Genomic DNA, 15,646 nt, shown 5'->3' with positions numbered 1-15,646 from the left:
TGCACTGTGGACCTAAGCATTTTAACACTGTTCAAAAACAGACATGTTAGCTGAAGGACTGAGAAAGTGTAGAAACTTGATGGATGAAATTTTAATATATTCATTCTAACTTATTATTTAAAATAAACTAATTCTCTTTTCCTTTTTGCTCTGCACAGAGTCCCAAGTTTTCTCATTAGTTAGAACAATGACCAAAAATCTACATGAAATTAATAATCAAGTGGCATTACACTAATACAAAATAAAATAACCCCCTTATAACCAGATGAAAGCAAATTAATTCATGCTAACTAAAGTTTCAGTGTGGCAGCAGCAGTAGTGCAAACAGGTTTTATTAAAAGACTACGAACATTTTTATTGTTTATCTTGTTGAAAGCAAAATATCAATTGCCTCACTAAATCTGAGCGGGTTTTCGACACACACAGGCGTAGTTGTAGCATCGTTATCACCAAATGGGAATCTTGCACTGAAATGCACGGAGGTCAGCATTAACACAGCAAACGCTTACTTTTGTATGTCTGTGAAAGGGACAGACAGGGAAAGAGAGAGAGAGAGAGAGAGAGACATCAGGGAGCAAAAAGGCGAGCAGTGCCTCATCTTTCAACGCCACGCTAATGAGCCCAGCGACACTCAAACAGGAAGCCGGAGCTTTGTTCTCCTGCTGTCCAGGTCAACAAATCCAACTGACACACAGAAGAAAAAAAAATGTATATTCAGAGTAAGACAATTAGCACATAAACTGTAACAGATCCACAAACCCATAAACACTTGACAAATGCAGAAATATAAAGTAGTTATATTTATCTTTACCAATTTTTTTGTAAATTATTGGATACATATGTTTTAACTTGAGGGTAAAAAGTGAATATGTGTCAGCCTTTATGAAAATAATGATTTCCTGACATCCTGTCTGAGACGGTGCCCTACACTTACAGAGCTTGGCTGTGCTCTCCAACACAATGCCTTGGTTTGAGTCCAGAAAGCTTCTGCCCCATCATTAGAACCTCTCCTCTGTCTGTAATCATATGAGCAAGGGCTTAGAAAGATCTTGGACCAGGACAAAACCAATAATCTGTTGAGCGGAGCCCCGCCACACTGAATGTTGTAGTTTTTTTTTTTTTTTTTTGTTTTTTGCTGGAAGCCATTTTCTAAAACAATTTCCCCTACCCTAGTTGGCCCAAAAAAAGCTCATCTCCTGGAAAATGGACCGAGCAGCGGTTAAGAGATGCCTGAGGGTTTGAACTGCATGAGGCAGCGTGGTCAAGAACAGCAATCACAGACAATCATTGGTGAAAAAGTGCCCTAAAAGTCCCATGAGGACTTCCATACTACTGAGCCATTGTGGTTATAAAAAAAAACAGCAACGCCACTACAGATTTTTATTTATTTATTTTTTGTCAAAAATAACTTCTATATCAGCTCCAGCAGGAACTCTCATGTCCTGTGGATACATATCCATCTCCATAATTCAGCTCTGTTGCTTCAACTGAGCTATTAAAGACTTTGGTTCCAAACATATGAAGGTTGGTTGTTAACATCTAGCTGAGTAGATTGACAAATAGTTTGGAAAGTGAAACGAGAGAAGGGTGGAGACAATAGCAGTAGATAACATAAAATGAAACATCCAGAAATAGATAAATATATCCATATCATTAATGCTGCTGTGATAAAAGCCGTTTTAAAAGGGAAAATGTGTCTAAAAACCCTGCTGGGTGTTTAATATTAACATAATATTTCCCTGAAAGACAGATATTGTAATTTTCTCTTTCTTTCTCAGCTGTTTCCATTGTGTTCAATGCAGAACACAGTGGAAATCAGAGATGGTAGTAATAATTCATACAGCAAACATTTATATGTATTTACAGTTGTGTTCAAAATAACAGCAACATGTTCAAAAAGGTGACTAAACCTCCAGAGCCTAACGATAGATTTACTCCCAAACACATGAAAGATTGTGAACATTGCACTGGCTGCTTCAGCCGAAACATAAAGAACAAAAAAAAAAACCCAATTTCTTCCAACAATCTATTTATAATAGTAAATGAGGAAAAATAAATATTAGGATGTTCAAAATATAGCATTTTTCTTTACAAATTTTGTAAGTTATTTACAAATGTAGCATTTACAAATGCTACATTTGTAGCTACATTGTATGCTACAAATGCTATATTTACAAATGCTAACTAGTCAAATTACTCGACAAGTTAGCTTTCTAGTAACCCTACTTAACTAATATTTAGCTGTGTAGACACTGTTTCAGAAAAGTGCTTTCTATGGCCTTTTTTTGTTCAGCAAAAGACAATATGTCCTGTATTAAACTGATCACTGATGCCTAATATGCATCAGGTCCAACATCACGATGCCTGAGCCATCATGCTTCACAGTGTACGGCGGTGTGTACACACCGTCCACAAACATCACTTCAATCATTTGCTCCATTTCACTTTAAACCAGTAAACTGGGACCTCTTCAGTTCAACTTGTGTTTTCAACATTTGGACTTTCTAGTCGGCTTTTGTCCAGAACTTGGCTTCATATTGACATAGTTAAATGTTTCAGTGCTCACAGATAACTTTACACCACAATGACCTGATCACTCTTCAGTTGATCATCTAATCGTTGCCAATTTGGCTCTTCTTCAATCCCTAGTTTTCTGTTTTTATCCATCCATCCATCCATTTTATTACACCCTTTGTCCCTAATGGTGTCAGGAGGGTTGCTGGTTTTTATCTCCAGCTACGTTCGGGGCGAGAGGCGGGGTTCACCCTGGACAGGTGGCCAGTCTGTCGCAGGGCAACTCAGAGACATACAGGACACACAACCATTCACACACACACTCACACCAAGGGAGAATTTAGAGAGACCAATTAACCTGACAGTCATGTTTTTGGACTGTGGGAGGAAGCCGGAGAACCTGGAGAGAACCCACCATGCACAGGGAGAACATGCAAACTACAGTGATTGATCTGGTTGGTGATGCTAGACTGCTGTTACTTTGAACACAGCTGCATAAAGACCGTAACGAAAAAAAAAAAAAACACAAAAAAATGGCCTGAGAGAAGTAGCTTGAAGACAAACAAACCAGCACTCTATTAAGGGATTTAAAAGCTCTCCATGGCTCTCATGTTTCTCTGTGCAGCTGTTGCACCAAAACACCTCAGCTCTGTGATCTGTGCAGAGGTCGTGTAAATCAAAGCAGCGGTGTATGGAAGCAGCAGAAAGTATAATTTTTCTACACCTAATTAGTCTGTGCTTTGCTCTTTATGGCTGAACTGCGATACAGCAATGAAACAGTCAAAACACTTTTCTGGACATGCTGTCCTTCATGCCACTGAAACTTTACTTCTACAGATAGAAGTAAAGTTTCTATCTGTAGAAACTTTACTATATCACTACATGTGATATAGTTTTTCTCATATCCTTTGAACCTAAAAGGATGTTGACAGGGAAGTCAAAATGCAGATGATCATCATTTGGCTCAGACAGAACAAATAACAAGACAATGTTGCAACTAACCTATGGGGATAAACATGCAGAAGTACATTTGGAGGGATGTTTATTGATTTAATGTGTTTGACCTGGCATTCCTTGGCAACATGGATGTCTTCAGACATTCTGTACTCGCTGTGGACACTTAAAGTAAAAGCATGTCAAATTGACAAATTGTTTTCTGAGGAACTTTATGTTCGCAACATCTGTGGTTCCTTCGATAGACTGGCACTCACTGCTCAAGCTATCTGTTGTCCCAGCAGTAGGGACTCGGTTTTGTTCTTGTCCCTTAGCATTTTTTGACACTCCTTCCCTTGAAACTGATTCCAATTGTTTAATAATCCTGGGGAAAAAGGTCTAGTAAACCCAGAAAGTGTCCATCATTAAATATTTACTTCCAAAAAGTCTACTAACTTTTCCTTCATATAGGATTTAATGCAAGTGCTCCCTCTCTACTTCTCTCAATAAATTGACAAGAATACACTAATAGTAAACCTCTTAAATGTCCTTTGTCATAATAAATAGAAATGTATATATACCAACTAGAATTGGGACTTGCTGTTAAGTACATTATGCAATGATTCATACTTGAAAATGTGTTTTTATATCAGAGAGTGCATTTAAAAATTACTCATCTGCTTTAAAAAAACAATAGAAATGCTTATTGTATTTTATTAATATTTTTGTACTTTTGAGACTTTCAAGTTTTCTGGTTGTAAAACGTGATGACATTTGTTCCTTAAGTATTTTATTGTTGTTGAATCTGTGGTTGTTTGGGATACGCTTGAATGTTATCTCACAACGAAGTGCCTTGTTGCTGAAATGTGCTATGCAAATCAAATTTGAACATTTTTGATCACAAACAGCCTATAACTTTTTAATCAGGAAACATTTGTACCATAAATGGATTTCATGTAATCCTTTACCTGCATGTTCAGCATTTAAATCCTGATTGCTCTCTAGAAATGGTGCTCAGACATACAATAAAAACCTGAACATTTTGCACGCAGATAAAAAGCGAAACAGAGAATCTTTGTGATTATTATCTCTGCTCGCAAACACCAACATTTCTCTTTTTCCGTTTCCAGAGATCTGAAGCACAACCTAATCAGCACCATCATGCCTGGAGCCTTCCAAGGCCTGTCTGAGCTTCGGAAGCTGTGAGTAGACATCGTAACATCCCTCAAAGTGTGATTATATACAGAGCAGCAAACCTGCAAATCTAAATTAATGAAAACTCCTTTTCTATCCAGAAGTCAGTAGCTGAGTTAAACAGATATTAATTGTTTTGGCAGCTACGTATGTTATAAAACAACTACTATGTTCAGTTTTCATCTGACATCAGTAAAAACCATCAGATGTCATCCCTGTGGCATGATGAGGAAAACATCAGGGTTACTCCAAGTCTCCTCACAAGGCAGTGAATGTGTCAAGCCAACTTTGTGCAGCAGCTTGCTGCTCACGTCTTGTATCTCTGTACTCTGATGTTTGGTTGTAGCGTGAGTCAAAAGTGTTTCTCTCCGCTACGCTGCGTGAGTCCTCGTCCCTCCTCCTTCTTCTTGTATTTTCCCTGCAAGGTCTGGGGCTTCTCAAAACAAACAGGGGGAGATAAACACATGCTCTGGACAGCTCTCTGCTGGGTAGTGTCAGAGGTGCAGCAGAGCAGATCTCTGGCTTCAGCTATACATCACACTCAGGGGTTGACTGTAGAACAGGGGCCCTGCTTTACCCTGCTGATGATAAAGCTTTGGTCGGGTCCTTCAGGGTCCTGATAAGGGAGAGTGTTTAGATGTGAACCGTCTGTGATTCTGAAATTAAGTTTGCATACTGCTGTGGTCTGAGCAGACACAGAAGAGGGCCTGCCCAGTTCAGCTGCATGTCAAATGGACACGTAATATAGCATCTGGGGGCAATGAATGAGTCAAGACACAACAATCTGTTGCCAAGGAGATATTCATTTGATAATAGCTAACACATTCCTTTGTTCCTTCACACGCTTAGCGACCTGTCCAACAACCGCATCGGCTGCCTGACCGCAGACATGTTCTTAGGACTGACCAACCTCACCAAGCTGTAAGACACAGACCCATCAGTTACATTGAAATGGGTTAAACTCTGGCTTGTTGTTGAAGTACTGAGAGAACTTGTTCATGCCTAATTTATGCTTTTACAGAAACCTCTCTGGCAACATCATCTCAACCCTGGATCCAGGAGTATTTGAGGAGCTGCCTTCCCTCAAACTAGTGTGAGCAAAAAATAAATAAAAAAATGTGACTCAAATCTATGGCTCAATTAAACTCAATTCCTCAGTAGGGCAGTCAAACTTTTCCACTTTTTGCATGTTACAACCACAAAATTTTATATGTTTTCTTAGGAGTGGATGTGAAAGAGCACATAAAGTAGTGTATAATTGTGAATTGGAAGGAAAAGTGTACACTTTTTACATGTTTTAAATTTTTCACAGTGTAGCATGTATACGCTACTATATAAATGGAGAACAAATAGGAATAGCAACATTCAAGTCTTGAAATAGATATTTGGTTGGACTTTGGTCTGGACTTTGACTAGGCAATTCTAATACATGAACATGGTTGGTTGCACAGAATTGTCATTTTCTAGAATTAGAATAAAACAAGTCCTGGAAAAAAGAATGCAGAGACTTTTGGTTATAATGTTTCAAAAAGTGAAAAAATCTGTAAAAATAAATACTTCTGAACCAGAAGTAGAATTCCCGTGACTCTTTTTTTTTTTTTTTTTAAATGAATGGTTATTCCCTCCGCAGAAACTTCGAGTCAGACTACTTGTCCTGTGACTGTGGGCTGCGTTGGATGCCGAGCTTCCTCCGCAGCAGCTCGGTGCGTGTGGGAGAAGATACCCTGTGCGCCTTCCCGAGAACCATGAGGGGAAAGCCACTGCGAGGCCTGAGAGAAAGCCAGCTAAGCTGTGGTGAGTTCCTGGCTTCGCTGAGGTGCAGGAATGAGGCGGGTTACCGCTTTACTTCAGAGAGCATTACCATGCAAATGACTGTCACTCTGTAATCTTTTCACAAGTTTCAGCAATGTTATGTTGGCATCCATCCCTGTGGGTTACTTTGACTTTCTGCTGCTGTCTGCATCCTGCTGAAAAGCAAATTCACAGTACAATTCTTTGCAATAGTATTCATACCGCTAGAACTTTTGCAAATGGCAATCACAAACTTAATTGCAATTTATTCTAATTTAAGTAATAGACTTACACAAAGTAGTCTGGAACTGAGACATGAAAGAAAAATTATACATGTCAATTTGAACAATAAAGTTGCTGGAGGGTTAAAAAAAAACAATCTGAAAGGTATGGCTGGGATTTTTTTTTTGCCCCTCACCCCCTTTATTGCCCACAAAAATAACCTATAATTTAGTTTAGTTGCTATGCAACAATCACCTGTTCTGCAATCTGCCGAATAGCTTGTCACATGGGAAACTTGTCACTTGAATCCTAAACATACAGGCAGAGCGACAATTGAAATGTTTAGGAATGATTCAGATCAGGGCATTCTCTTGTGTTTGAATGGCCTAGTCAAAGTTCAGAGTATCATATGATATAGTGTTTTTAAGATCCTTTTCTTTCCACCTCACAACTATGCACTGCATTGTATTGTTCTATCACCTAAAATTTCAAACAGATACAATGAACTTTGGTTGTTTTATCACAAAATATGGAAAAATCCAAAGGCTAAAAATCTGTTTGTATTTTTTACTCTATAAGAGCTAAAGATGTGTCCTTTAACACTTTGCTACTCAGACGGTCCACTGGAGCTCCACACCCTGTCGCTGTTGCCGTCTCAGCGTCAGGTGGTCTTCAGAGGCGACCGGCTGCCCTTCCACTGCACTGCTGCCTTGATGGACAAGATCACCAGCATACACTGGCGTCACAATGGTCAAGTAGTGACATCTGACCATGACAGAGGCATCCAGCTGGAGGATAGTGTGGTGCATGATTGCACCTTCATCACCAGGTACAGATACAAGGAGGAGTGTCTGCTGCTCTTTGAGAAACTGTCGATGATGTAATGTCCAAGTAGAAGAAAAAAAAAAAGCACCAGTCTTTTAAAACAATCTGTTTGCCTTCAGCGAGCTTATATTATCCAACGTTCACGTGGAGGCAAGTGGAGAGTGGGAGTGTGTGGTCACTACTGGGCGGGGCAATGCCTCGCGCACTGTTGAAATCGTAGTGCTGGAGAACAGCGCCTCCTTCTGCCCAGAAGATAAAGTTGTAAACAACCGTGGGGAGTTCCGGTTAGTTGTCATGACAGCGATTTATTTTGAGTAGATTTGAGTTTCAGCATTTCCCTGGAAGCTTTATGTTTTATTATTCCTCAGGTGGCCAAGAACTCTGGCAGGGATCACCTCCCACCAGTACTGTCTGCAGCTTCGTTACCCCTCCTTGTCTGTGGAGGGGGTAACGGAGCAGAAAAAAGCCTCCCGATACTGTGACCGATCCGGAAAGTGGCACGAGGGCGACTACTCCAACTGCCAGTACACCAACGGCATCACTCGTGTCTTGCATACCTTCATTTTGGTCGGTAACGCTGCTGATGCCACCGTATATTGATTGGAGGCCTGGCAACAAAACTCACCCTGCTTTACGTCTCCATTTTAGACACCCATAAACGCGTCCAATGCCGTCACTGTGGCCCATCAAGTGCGGACGTACACGCTTGAAGTGGCTGGCTTCACTGACTCTGTAGATGTGCTGTACATTGCCCAGATAATGGAGAAGTTCATGGAATATGTCAGGCAGCTGCGAGAGGTGAGAACATTTTCAAAGTTCACTCTCTGTAGAGATGCACTCATATTGTTTTGAGATACAATTTCTGATTGTAGTATAACAAAGTTATAATTCTCTAATTCCCTTTTTTTAATCACAAGCTATACAATTTTCTCAACAAGATCCAATTGAAATCAATACTAACAGTGATTACAAATCTATGCAAACACATTACCTATGTACAGCTTTTAAAACTAGGCAGCCTTTTAAAGTGCTGCGCCATAAAGTGAGATTTTTATGGATAAAATATTTTGTTAATGACTTCATCCTTATTGATGACGAACAACAAATTGTGTGTGTTGTAGCTGTCGGAGGTGATCGTTGATATGGGCAGCAACCTGATGCAGGTGGACGACCAGATCCTTGCTCTTGCTCAGAGAGAGAAAAGAGCATGTAGCTCCATCGTCTACTCTCTGGAAACTTTAGCCTGGCCTCAGTTACACAGTCGAGCACAAGACTTCTCTGTGGTACGTAAGAATTTTGATCTAAAGTTTTATCTGCTTTCGTGGCACACATATTTCTTGTACTTCTGTGATCGCAACATTGTAGGGCGCTCGTGAGGATAGGAAATTATTTTTGGTAATCTATTTTGCCTGTGTGATAAAACAAAGCTATGGAGTGGTTGTTGTAAAGTCATCTCATTTCAACGTACGTAACATATGTGGAGTGTTTCTTTTCACTAATATTCAAATTGATTTTTGAAGGTGTCTAAAAACATAGTGATGGAAGCTCACCTGATCCGACCTGCGCACTTCACCGGTATAACCTGCACCGCATATTACCGCCGCGAGTTGCCAACAGGACGGCCAGGAGTGGAGACGTCAGAGTCTGCACCTCAACAACTCCTTAATTTCCGCTGCAGCACTGGCTCCCATAACATCTCCCTCACCAACTTCCCCCTGAAGGTGAGGCTTTTCCTTCTGCTGCTCCATTAGCAACCAAACATATCTCTTTGTGTGAAGCCATAATCATGGACTTCATTTACTATGATCTGCCTGCTTTTTTGTTCTATTCTTCAGAATTCTGTGGCCCTCGCTTCTGTGACTGTTCCAGCCACTTTGTTTCCCCCGGATGCTGCTGCGGACTGCAAGCTGCAGTTTGTGGCTTTCCGAACGGGAAGCTTTTTTCCTCTACTGCCAAACTCAAGCAACGCTGTTGAACAATCTCGCAGACGAAGTGTCAACACTCCTGTCGTCTTTGTAGGCCTTGGTAATAAAACAAAAAAGGGCAAAGGCAATTTTTATACTTAAACACAAAGATAAATCTGTGTAGTTTTATGTTGACAAATATCTCCCACTCTGTGACAGATGGCTGCACGATGTGGAACTATTCTGAACACATCTGGGTATCCCTGCGGCACTTGACCCCGGGCACAGACGCAGTGGCAGCCCAGTGGAGCCACACAGAACCAGGGAAGCAGGGAGGCTGGAGCCAGCAAGGCTGCCAGCTTGTTCACACTGACAGCAGCACTTCATTGATGCGCTGCTCTGTGCTCGGCAACTATGCAGTGCTGCAGGTAACAGAAGCGTATTCCGTTAATTCAGGGTGACAGTAGCATATTGTTGATGAAAACTTAATCCAGTTCATGTTCAATTTCTCTCTAGGAAGTTCCCACCTTCCCAAACTCCAGCTTAGTCTCTGTGAGGGTGCTCCACCCTGTGGTCTACGCATGCACTGCAGTGCTGCTTCTCTGCCTCTTCACCATCATCATTACGCACATACTACACCACAGGTAGTGTTGGTCACATTTCCTGCTAGCGTTGGCTATTTGCTCCTACTTTCTAATAATTTTCTCTTCTGCATGTTTTCTACAGTTCCATACAGATATCAAGAAAAAGTTGGCACACTCTGCTGAACACCTGTTTCCACATCGCCATGACATCAGCTATCTATGCAGGAGGCATAAGCCTAACCAGCTATCCCCTTGTCTGTCAGGCAGTACGTTCTACCTTACGGTGCTATTTTTAACTACTTATATGTTATGCTTCACATCCAGTCACACTGCTGCTATATGTGACAGGTGGGCATTGCTCTTCACTACTCCTCTCTGTCAACACTGCTGTGGATTGGGGTCAGCGCCAGGGTCATTTACAAAGAGGCTGTGTGGAGAACACCCCGGCAGATGGAAGGAGAGTCTTCCCCTCCACCTGCTCAGCGACCTATGCTCAGGTCAGTGAGCAAGCCACTATGATCCCATACTCACCTTCTGCACCGTGACAGTATTGTGAGCCGCCCATATGGTTTTTACTTTAAACAGTTGCAGAACTTCTCATGCTTGGCCACCCAAATTGCCATCCCATAAAGGCAGTCATTGTGCCCGATAACCATAGTCCTGCTGGTTTAGAAAGGGAGGAGGGGGACTGACCAAGTACAGCTGTGAGGCAAGAAAAAGACATGCAACCGGATAATTTTAGAGATGTGGGCAGGAAGAATTTGTGACACCAACAGAACAGAAACTGTGGGAGTTGTCATAAATTGAAGTTGGGTGATTCAAGGACTGCAGTGTCTTCATCACAATTTCCCTCTGTTCCCCAACCCCTTTTTTCCTTTGCCTGTGATCTTAACTGCAGTTGTGCACTGTGCCCCTGACCCCATTGGATCTCCAGTCAGTGCCTTTGTTGTCCACAGAACCAAATGGGTCAGGAGGAGATAAATCAATGACTTCTGGCATGCACTCTGACCCTTTTCCCTTTTGACTGTCTGTTTGGTAATAGTGTAGTGGATTGCAAAGCTCAAAAATGAACCTTATCAATATTTTAGGTCACATAGTCCCTATAAGTGGTGCTAGTTTTGCCCACTCAGGACGCCCTTACATCAGTGGATGAAGAAAAAATAAAAATTACATGGCAGTTGTGTGTCAAACAACCTTCCCATTTTTCTGTGGCAAGTAGGCTCCCCCTGTTTCCTCACAGTGTAAGGATTGTAAGAAAGCATTATCATTTAGGTAATGACACTGGACAAGATTTTTTATTAACAAAGTCTGAGTTGAAATGCTATTTCAATGTTTTGAAAGACTGTGGACTGCATGTGGTAATCTAATTAAAAATGTAAAGTACTTACACTGGTTTTATTATTTTCTGAACAGGATTTATTAGATCACAGTTTCAGATTCACAAGATTCTGTTTATGTGTATCTTCATTTATATGAAGAGTCAAAAGGGAAGAGCTCTTTCAGAGTCAACATTGATGCAAAGTTTCCACTGCTTCTTTTGGAATAGATTATCTCGGTTTGTTAAAGTTCAGAAACTGTGCTCACATTTCTCTTTGTATTCTCAGATTCTACTTAATAGCCGATGGAGTTCCTCTCATCATTTGTGGAATCACTGCAGCAGTCAACGTCAACAACTATGGAGACAATAGCCCTTAGTATGTCAATTGCTGTTTTATCCTCTAGAAATGTGATCTTTTGACTTTGTTTTGTTTTGCTTGGTGCAGCTTTGACTTATGAAATGTTAAATACACAAAGAAATCCTTGTTTTGCATTGACCATCCTTTCCTCTTTTCTTCAGCTGCTGGCTGATCTGGCGCTCAAGTCTAGGATCTTTCTTTGTCCCTGCTGGTTTAGTGGTGTTGGTGACCTGGATTTATTTCCTGTGCACTGTGCTTCGCCTGAGGCACCGTGTGTCCAAAGAATGCACAGGAACCACCCTGTCCTCTCCTGGGACAGAGGGCCATCCTGCTCTGGCAGGAAGCACCAGCCTGCTCTCCACAGACTCAGCGGGGAGACCTATAACCCCAGCCGCCCCTCCAGAGGATCAGTACTCGCTGAAGACACAGTTTTCTATACTGGTAGCCACCCACTTCCTGTTCGCAACTCTTTGGTGTTGTGGAGCCATGGCAGTGTGGCTAACAGGGCGCACAAGCTTGCTGTTCAGCTGTCTCTATGGGATAGTCGCCACAGTTTTAGGGGTGTTTCTAGTGGTGCACTACTGCTTTCGACGCCGTGACGTGCAGACGTCGTGGCTGGGCTGCTGCCCAGGTTATCGTCGCTCCCATCCTATGTCCACTTACACAAACACTTGCACCACTGTAAGTGGAGTGCAGACATCGGAGCAAGGATCCCAGCTCTTCATCAACTGCCATCCACCCGCTGACTCTCACAACTCGTCCTCAGCCAGGTCATCGTCCACACCAAGTGGGATCAGCAGTGTCGGACCTGGACCGTGCAAGCTCACAAACCTGTTGCAGGTGGCACAGGACAATCCCAGCAATGCTTCAAGGGTCCCTACTGGCAACAACACGAGCACCAGTACAGACAATATCACAAAGCCGACAAACAATGTTCTTCCCTCCATAAACTCTTCGGCCCCAGTACATCCCCAGAGAAAAAAAGTGAGTAGCAGAACTAAACAAGGGAGTAGTCAACATTATCATCGAGGTGAGGGCAGAGGCCACTACCGCCTGAAAGCTCTGAGGACTGCTGGAGGGGGCAGTCTTGGCGCTTTAGGGCCAACAGGTTCAGAGCACCTCAATTCCTCGCATGCTTTTTACAAGCAGGCCACAAGTGAGAATGGCAGCATCCATCATAGTCTCTCAGAGAACCAGGCCACCCTGCTGACCAACGGGAAGCGAGTGGGGGAGTCGGCAGCCACCAGCCCCTCTGAGGGGAGCGACGGAGGCAGCAGCGGGAGCCGAAAACCCTTCCCTCTGCCGCCCTCTGCTGCCAGCAGAGTGGCCATGCACAGCAATCAAAGACGATGCTCCAGCAGAGACAACTTGAAAGTGGCAGCGTCTGCAGAGCGAGAAACTAAGCGCTGCTCATATCCTTTGAACTGTGTCGCCAACACCGTGTCCGGGGCTGCTGCTCCGAATGGCACCCTGAAAACCTCAGTGCTCGAGCTCGAGCAGGACATGAGTGGCACGGACCAATCCCAGAGTTCTGTTGGAATGAAAACTGGTTTGTGGAAAAGTGAAACCACAGTATAAATTTTGGGTGAACTTCTCTGCATGACCTTAATGAAATGATTGGGTTGTGTTTTAATGTCCACTTAACAATTATATAATTTAAGATATAATATCATGAAGGCATCCAGGACCCTAACTGGTACGTTTGCCTCTGTAGCTTTGTAAGTTTGATGTGAAATATTAAGGCAGTTTCTGTTATTGACATGTTCAAGCGTACACATTTATTTTAATCACTTTACAAAAGAAAGTGTAGAAGATATTTTAATTTGGCATTTGATGTTGTATTTGGATGCCTCATGAAAGCTTTATTGTTTTAGTTGTAAATTTTCTATGCATTTGAACTATAGCATAAAATGGAGCGCAAGCCGTCTTGTTTCCAAAACACATTTATATGCATTTAATCTGAAGGAAACCTTTGACACTTATGTTAATGTATGTGCTCATGTATGCACTTGTATGTTTGCAGTGGTTGTGTGTAAGTGTGTGGTGTGTGTGCGTGTGTATGTGTGTGTTTGTCCACACATATAAAGAGAGCTGTGTATGGGTGTTGTACAATCTCAGAGTGAATTAAAAATGTGGGATATTTGACAATAGTAGAAGTTACCTGTTTTCTAACATTCAATTATTTATGATTTGAGAAGAAAGCAACATACAGTGCCTTACAAAGGTATTCCACGTCATAAATATTTTCAGATTTTGTCACAATGAATAAAATACAAGGGATGTTCCTGTTGGAATGAACAGGATAAAATACAAAGGTGTATTTTATTCATCTTTGTAGGTGATAGACATGATAACTAGCTTACTGTGTGACACGTGATCAAAGGAGTGTAATTTGATTAGCTAAAAGCTACATGATTTCATCTAGTGCTGATTACTTTGGCTTGGTTCAGCAAGTCTTCACATTGGCAGGTAATATTTATGAAAAAAAATTTGAAGAATAAATAAATTATATATATATATATATGCAATATATAGCATAGGATAAAAGATCAGTGTTGTAGATTTAATGTCCAATGAGACTATGTTTCTTCCATTTATTTAGTGTTGTTCTGTCAGATAAAATAGTAATTAAATTGATGTTTGTGCTTGTGACATGAGAAAATGTGAAAAGTTCAAGAATATACAAGCCACTCTGAGGGAAAAAGAGTTATTCTCAAATGTACTGAGAACTTTTACTTTCGACAAAGACTTTTTTCCCCAACTATGTTGGATTCACTGTTCTGATAGCAGCAAAATATTTGAGACCGAAAATTTTCCAAACACAAAAATCTAACTTTATTTCACATACATAAATTTGTTGTTACTATACAGATGTTGAAGTCCTTTTCAATTAGTTTTCACAAAATACTTGTCCATATAAGTACATGCACAACAAACACAGGCACACTTCTATTTTTAGTATGTTTAGGAAACAACCTAAACAGGAAAAAGCATGTCTGCCCAAAACACTGTATAGTTTTCCATTGTTCAGTGGGTAAGGTTTTACAATGTGCTGAGCTTGGGTGTTTCAACATGCTCCTGGTGATGAATAATTTGTGGGTAAAATGACTTCAGTCCAAACCAAGATGTGACTGTGAGTCATACCTCTCGTGGCAAACTATTTTAAACTCCTAAATAGATCTGTACTACTCACATGTCTATTTGAATTAAGTTGTCCTGCTACCTTATGAATATTTAATTGACAGCTGGGTGTCTTCAAAACAAGTTTAGGTTCCAGTCAGAAGTTTGCATACAATACATTGCTCAACACTATGATCACATTCATTATGTGCTTTTAACAATGCATTTAAAGATAAGGTTGGTATTGGAACACTTTTCAATTGATTTTAAAAACGAAAATTGAGTTTGCACATTTGAATATATTGTAGATTTTCTCTAATCCATAGAGTTACAAAATTATACATTCAGGGTGAATTTTAGACATATAACCACACATGCCTTGGAACAAATGTCCTTTGGCAAGTTGCGTAGAGTACACTTTTTGTAACCATCAACAAGCTCCTGACAAAATTCTACTACTCTTTTTAATCAGAAATGGTAGAACTCCTTTAAGTTTCTGTTTTTCGTGGTACAGATCTGACTTTTAACCAGTTTGTTTTACTGTCCTGCTGGAGCTCACAATTGTGTCCATGTCTTAACCATCTAACTATAGTTAATTTAGAGAAACTTGGCTTAGGAGAGTTCTGCTCCAAATTTTATTCAAGTTGATATGATAATTGTGGAGTTTCTAGTTAGCACTCTCTCACTCCAAGATAACCTTGAACTATCTTGACTGTGGACATTGTCCCTGGTGTTTCTGTGTCACCTAATTATAATATCCTTGAAATCCTCCAGACAGTGAGGATCCGATTTCCGAATCTTGGATGTTCCAACACCGCAATAATCCCAAAACACATTAAAACTCTTTTCATAAAAGGTTGTTTGCTTCCATGTTGACAACTGG

General features: G+C 41.1%; 1 protein-coding gene across 1 annotated transcript in view; it reads left to right on the top strand.

Annotated features, from left to right (window-relative positions):
• adgra2 (adhesion G protein-coupled receptor A2) overlaps positions 1-13,953 on the top strand; it is a 48,624-nt gene extending 34,671 nt beyond the window's left edge. The window contains exons 3-19 of the mRNA XM_044111238.1: positions 4,578-4,649; positions 5,491-5,562; positions 5,663-5,734; positions 6,272-6,435; positions 7,270-7,483; positions 7,599-7,763; positions 7,848-8,046; positions 8,128-8,277; positions 8,601-8,762; positions 9,000-9,200; positions 9,315-9,504; positions 9,603-9,811; positions 9,900-10,027; positions 10,110-10,233; positions 10,316-10,464; positions 11,572-11,661; positions 11,805-13,953. Coding sequence (XP_043967173.1) covers positions 4,578-4,649; positions 5,491-5,562; positions 5,663-5,734; positions 6,272-6,435; positions 7,270-7,483; positions 7,599-7,763; positions 7,848-8,046; positions 8,128-8,277; positions 8,601-8,762; positions 9,000-9,200; positions 9,315-9,504; positions 9,603-9,811; positions 9,900-10,027; positions 10,110-10,233; positions 10,316-10,464; positions 11,572-11,661; positions 11,805-13,221 — 3,778 coding nt within the window. The 3' untranslated portion in view covers positions 13,222-13,953. The remainder of the gene's footprint in view (positions 1-4,577; positions 4,650-5,490; positions 5,563-5,662; positions 5,735-6,271; positions 6,436-7,269; positions 7,484-7,598; positions 7,764-7,847; positions 8,047-8,127; positions 8,278-8,600; positions 8,763-8,999; positions 9,201-9,314; positions 9,505-9,602; positions 9,812-9,899; positions 10,028-10,109; positions 10,234-10,315; positions 10,465-11,571; positions 11,662-11,804) is intronic.
• The last annotated feature ends 1,693 nt before the right edge of the window (positions 13,954-15,646 follow it).

Source organism: Gambusia affinis, linkage group LG03 (assembly GCF_019740435.1).
Source record: "Gambusia affinis linkage group LG03, SWU_Gaff_1.0, whole genome shotgun sequence".
Classification (NCBI taxonomy): Eukaryota; Metazoa; Chordata; class Actinopteri; order Cyprinodontiformes; family Poeciliidae; genus Gambusia; species Gambusia affinis.
This window is presented reverse-complemented; position numbering and strand designations above follow the sequence as displayed.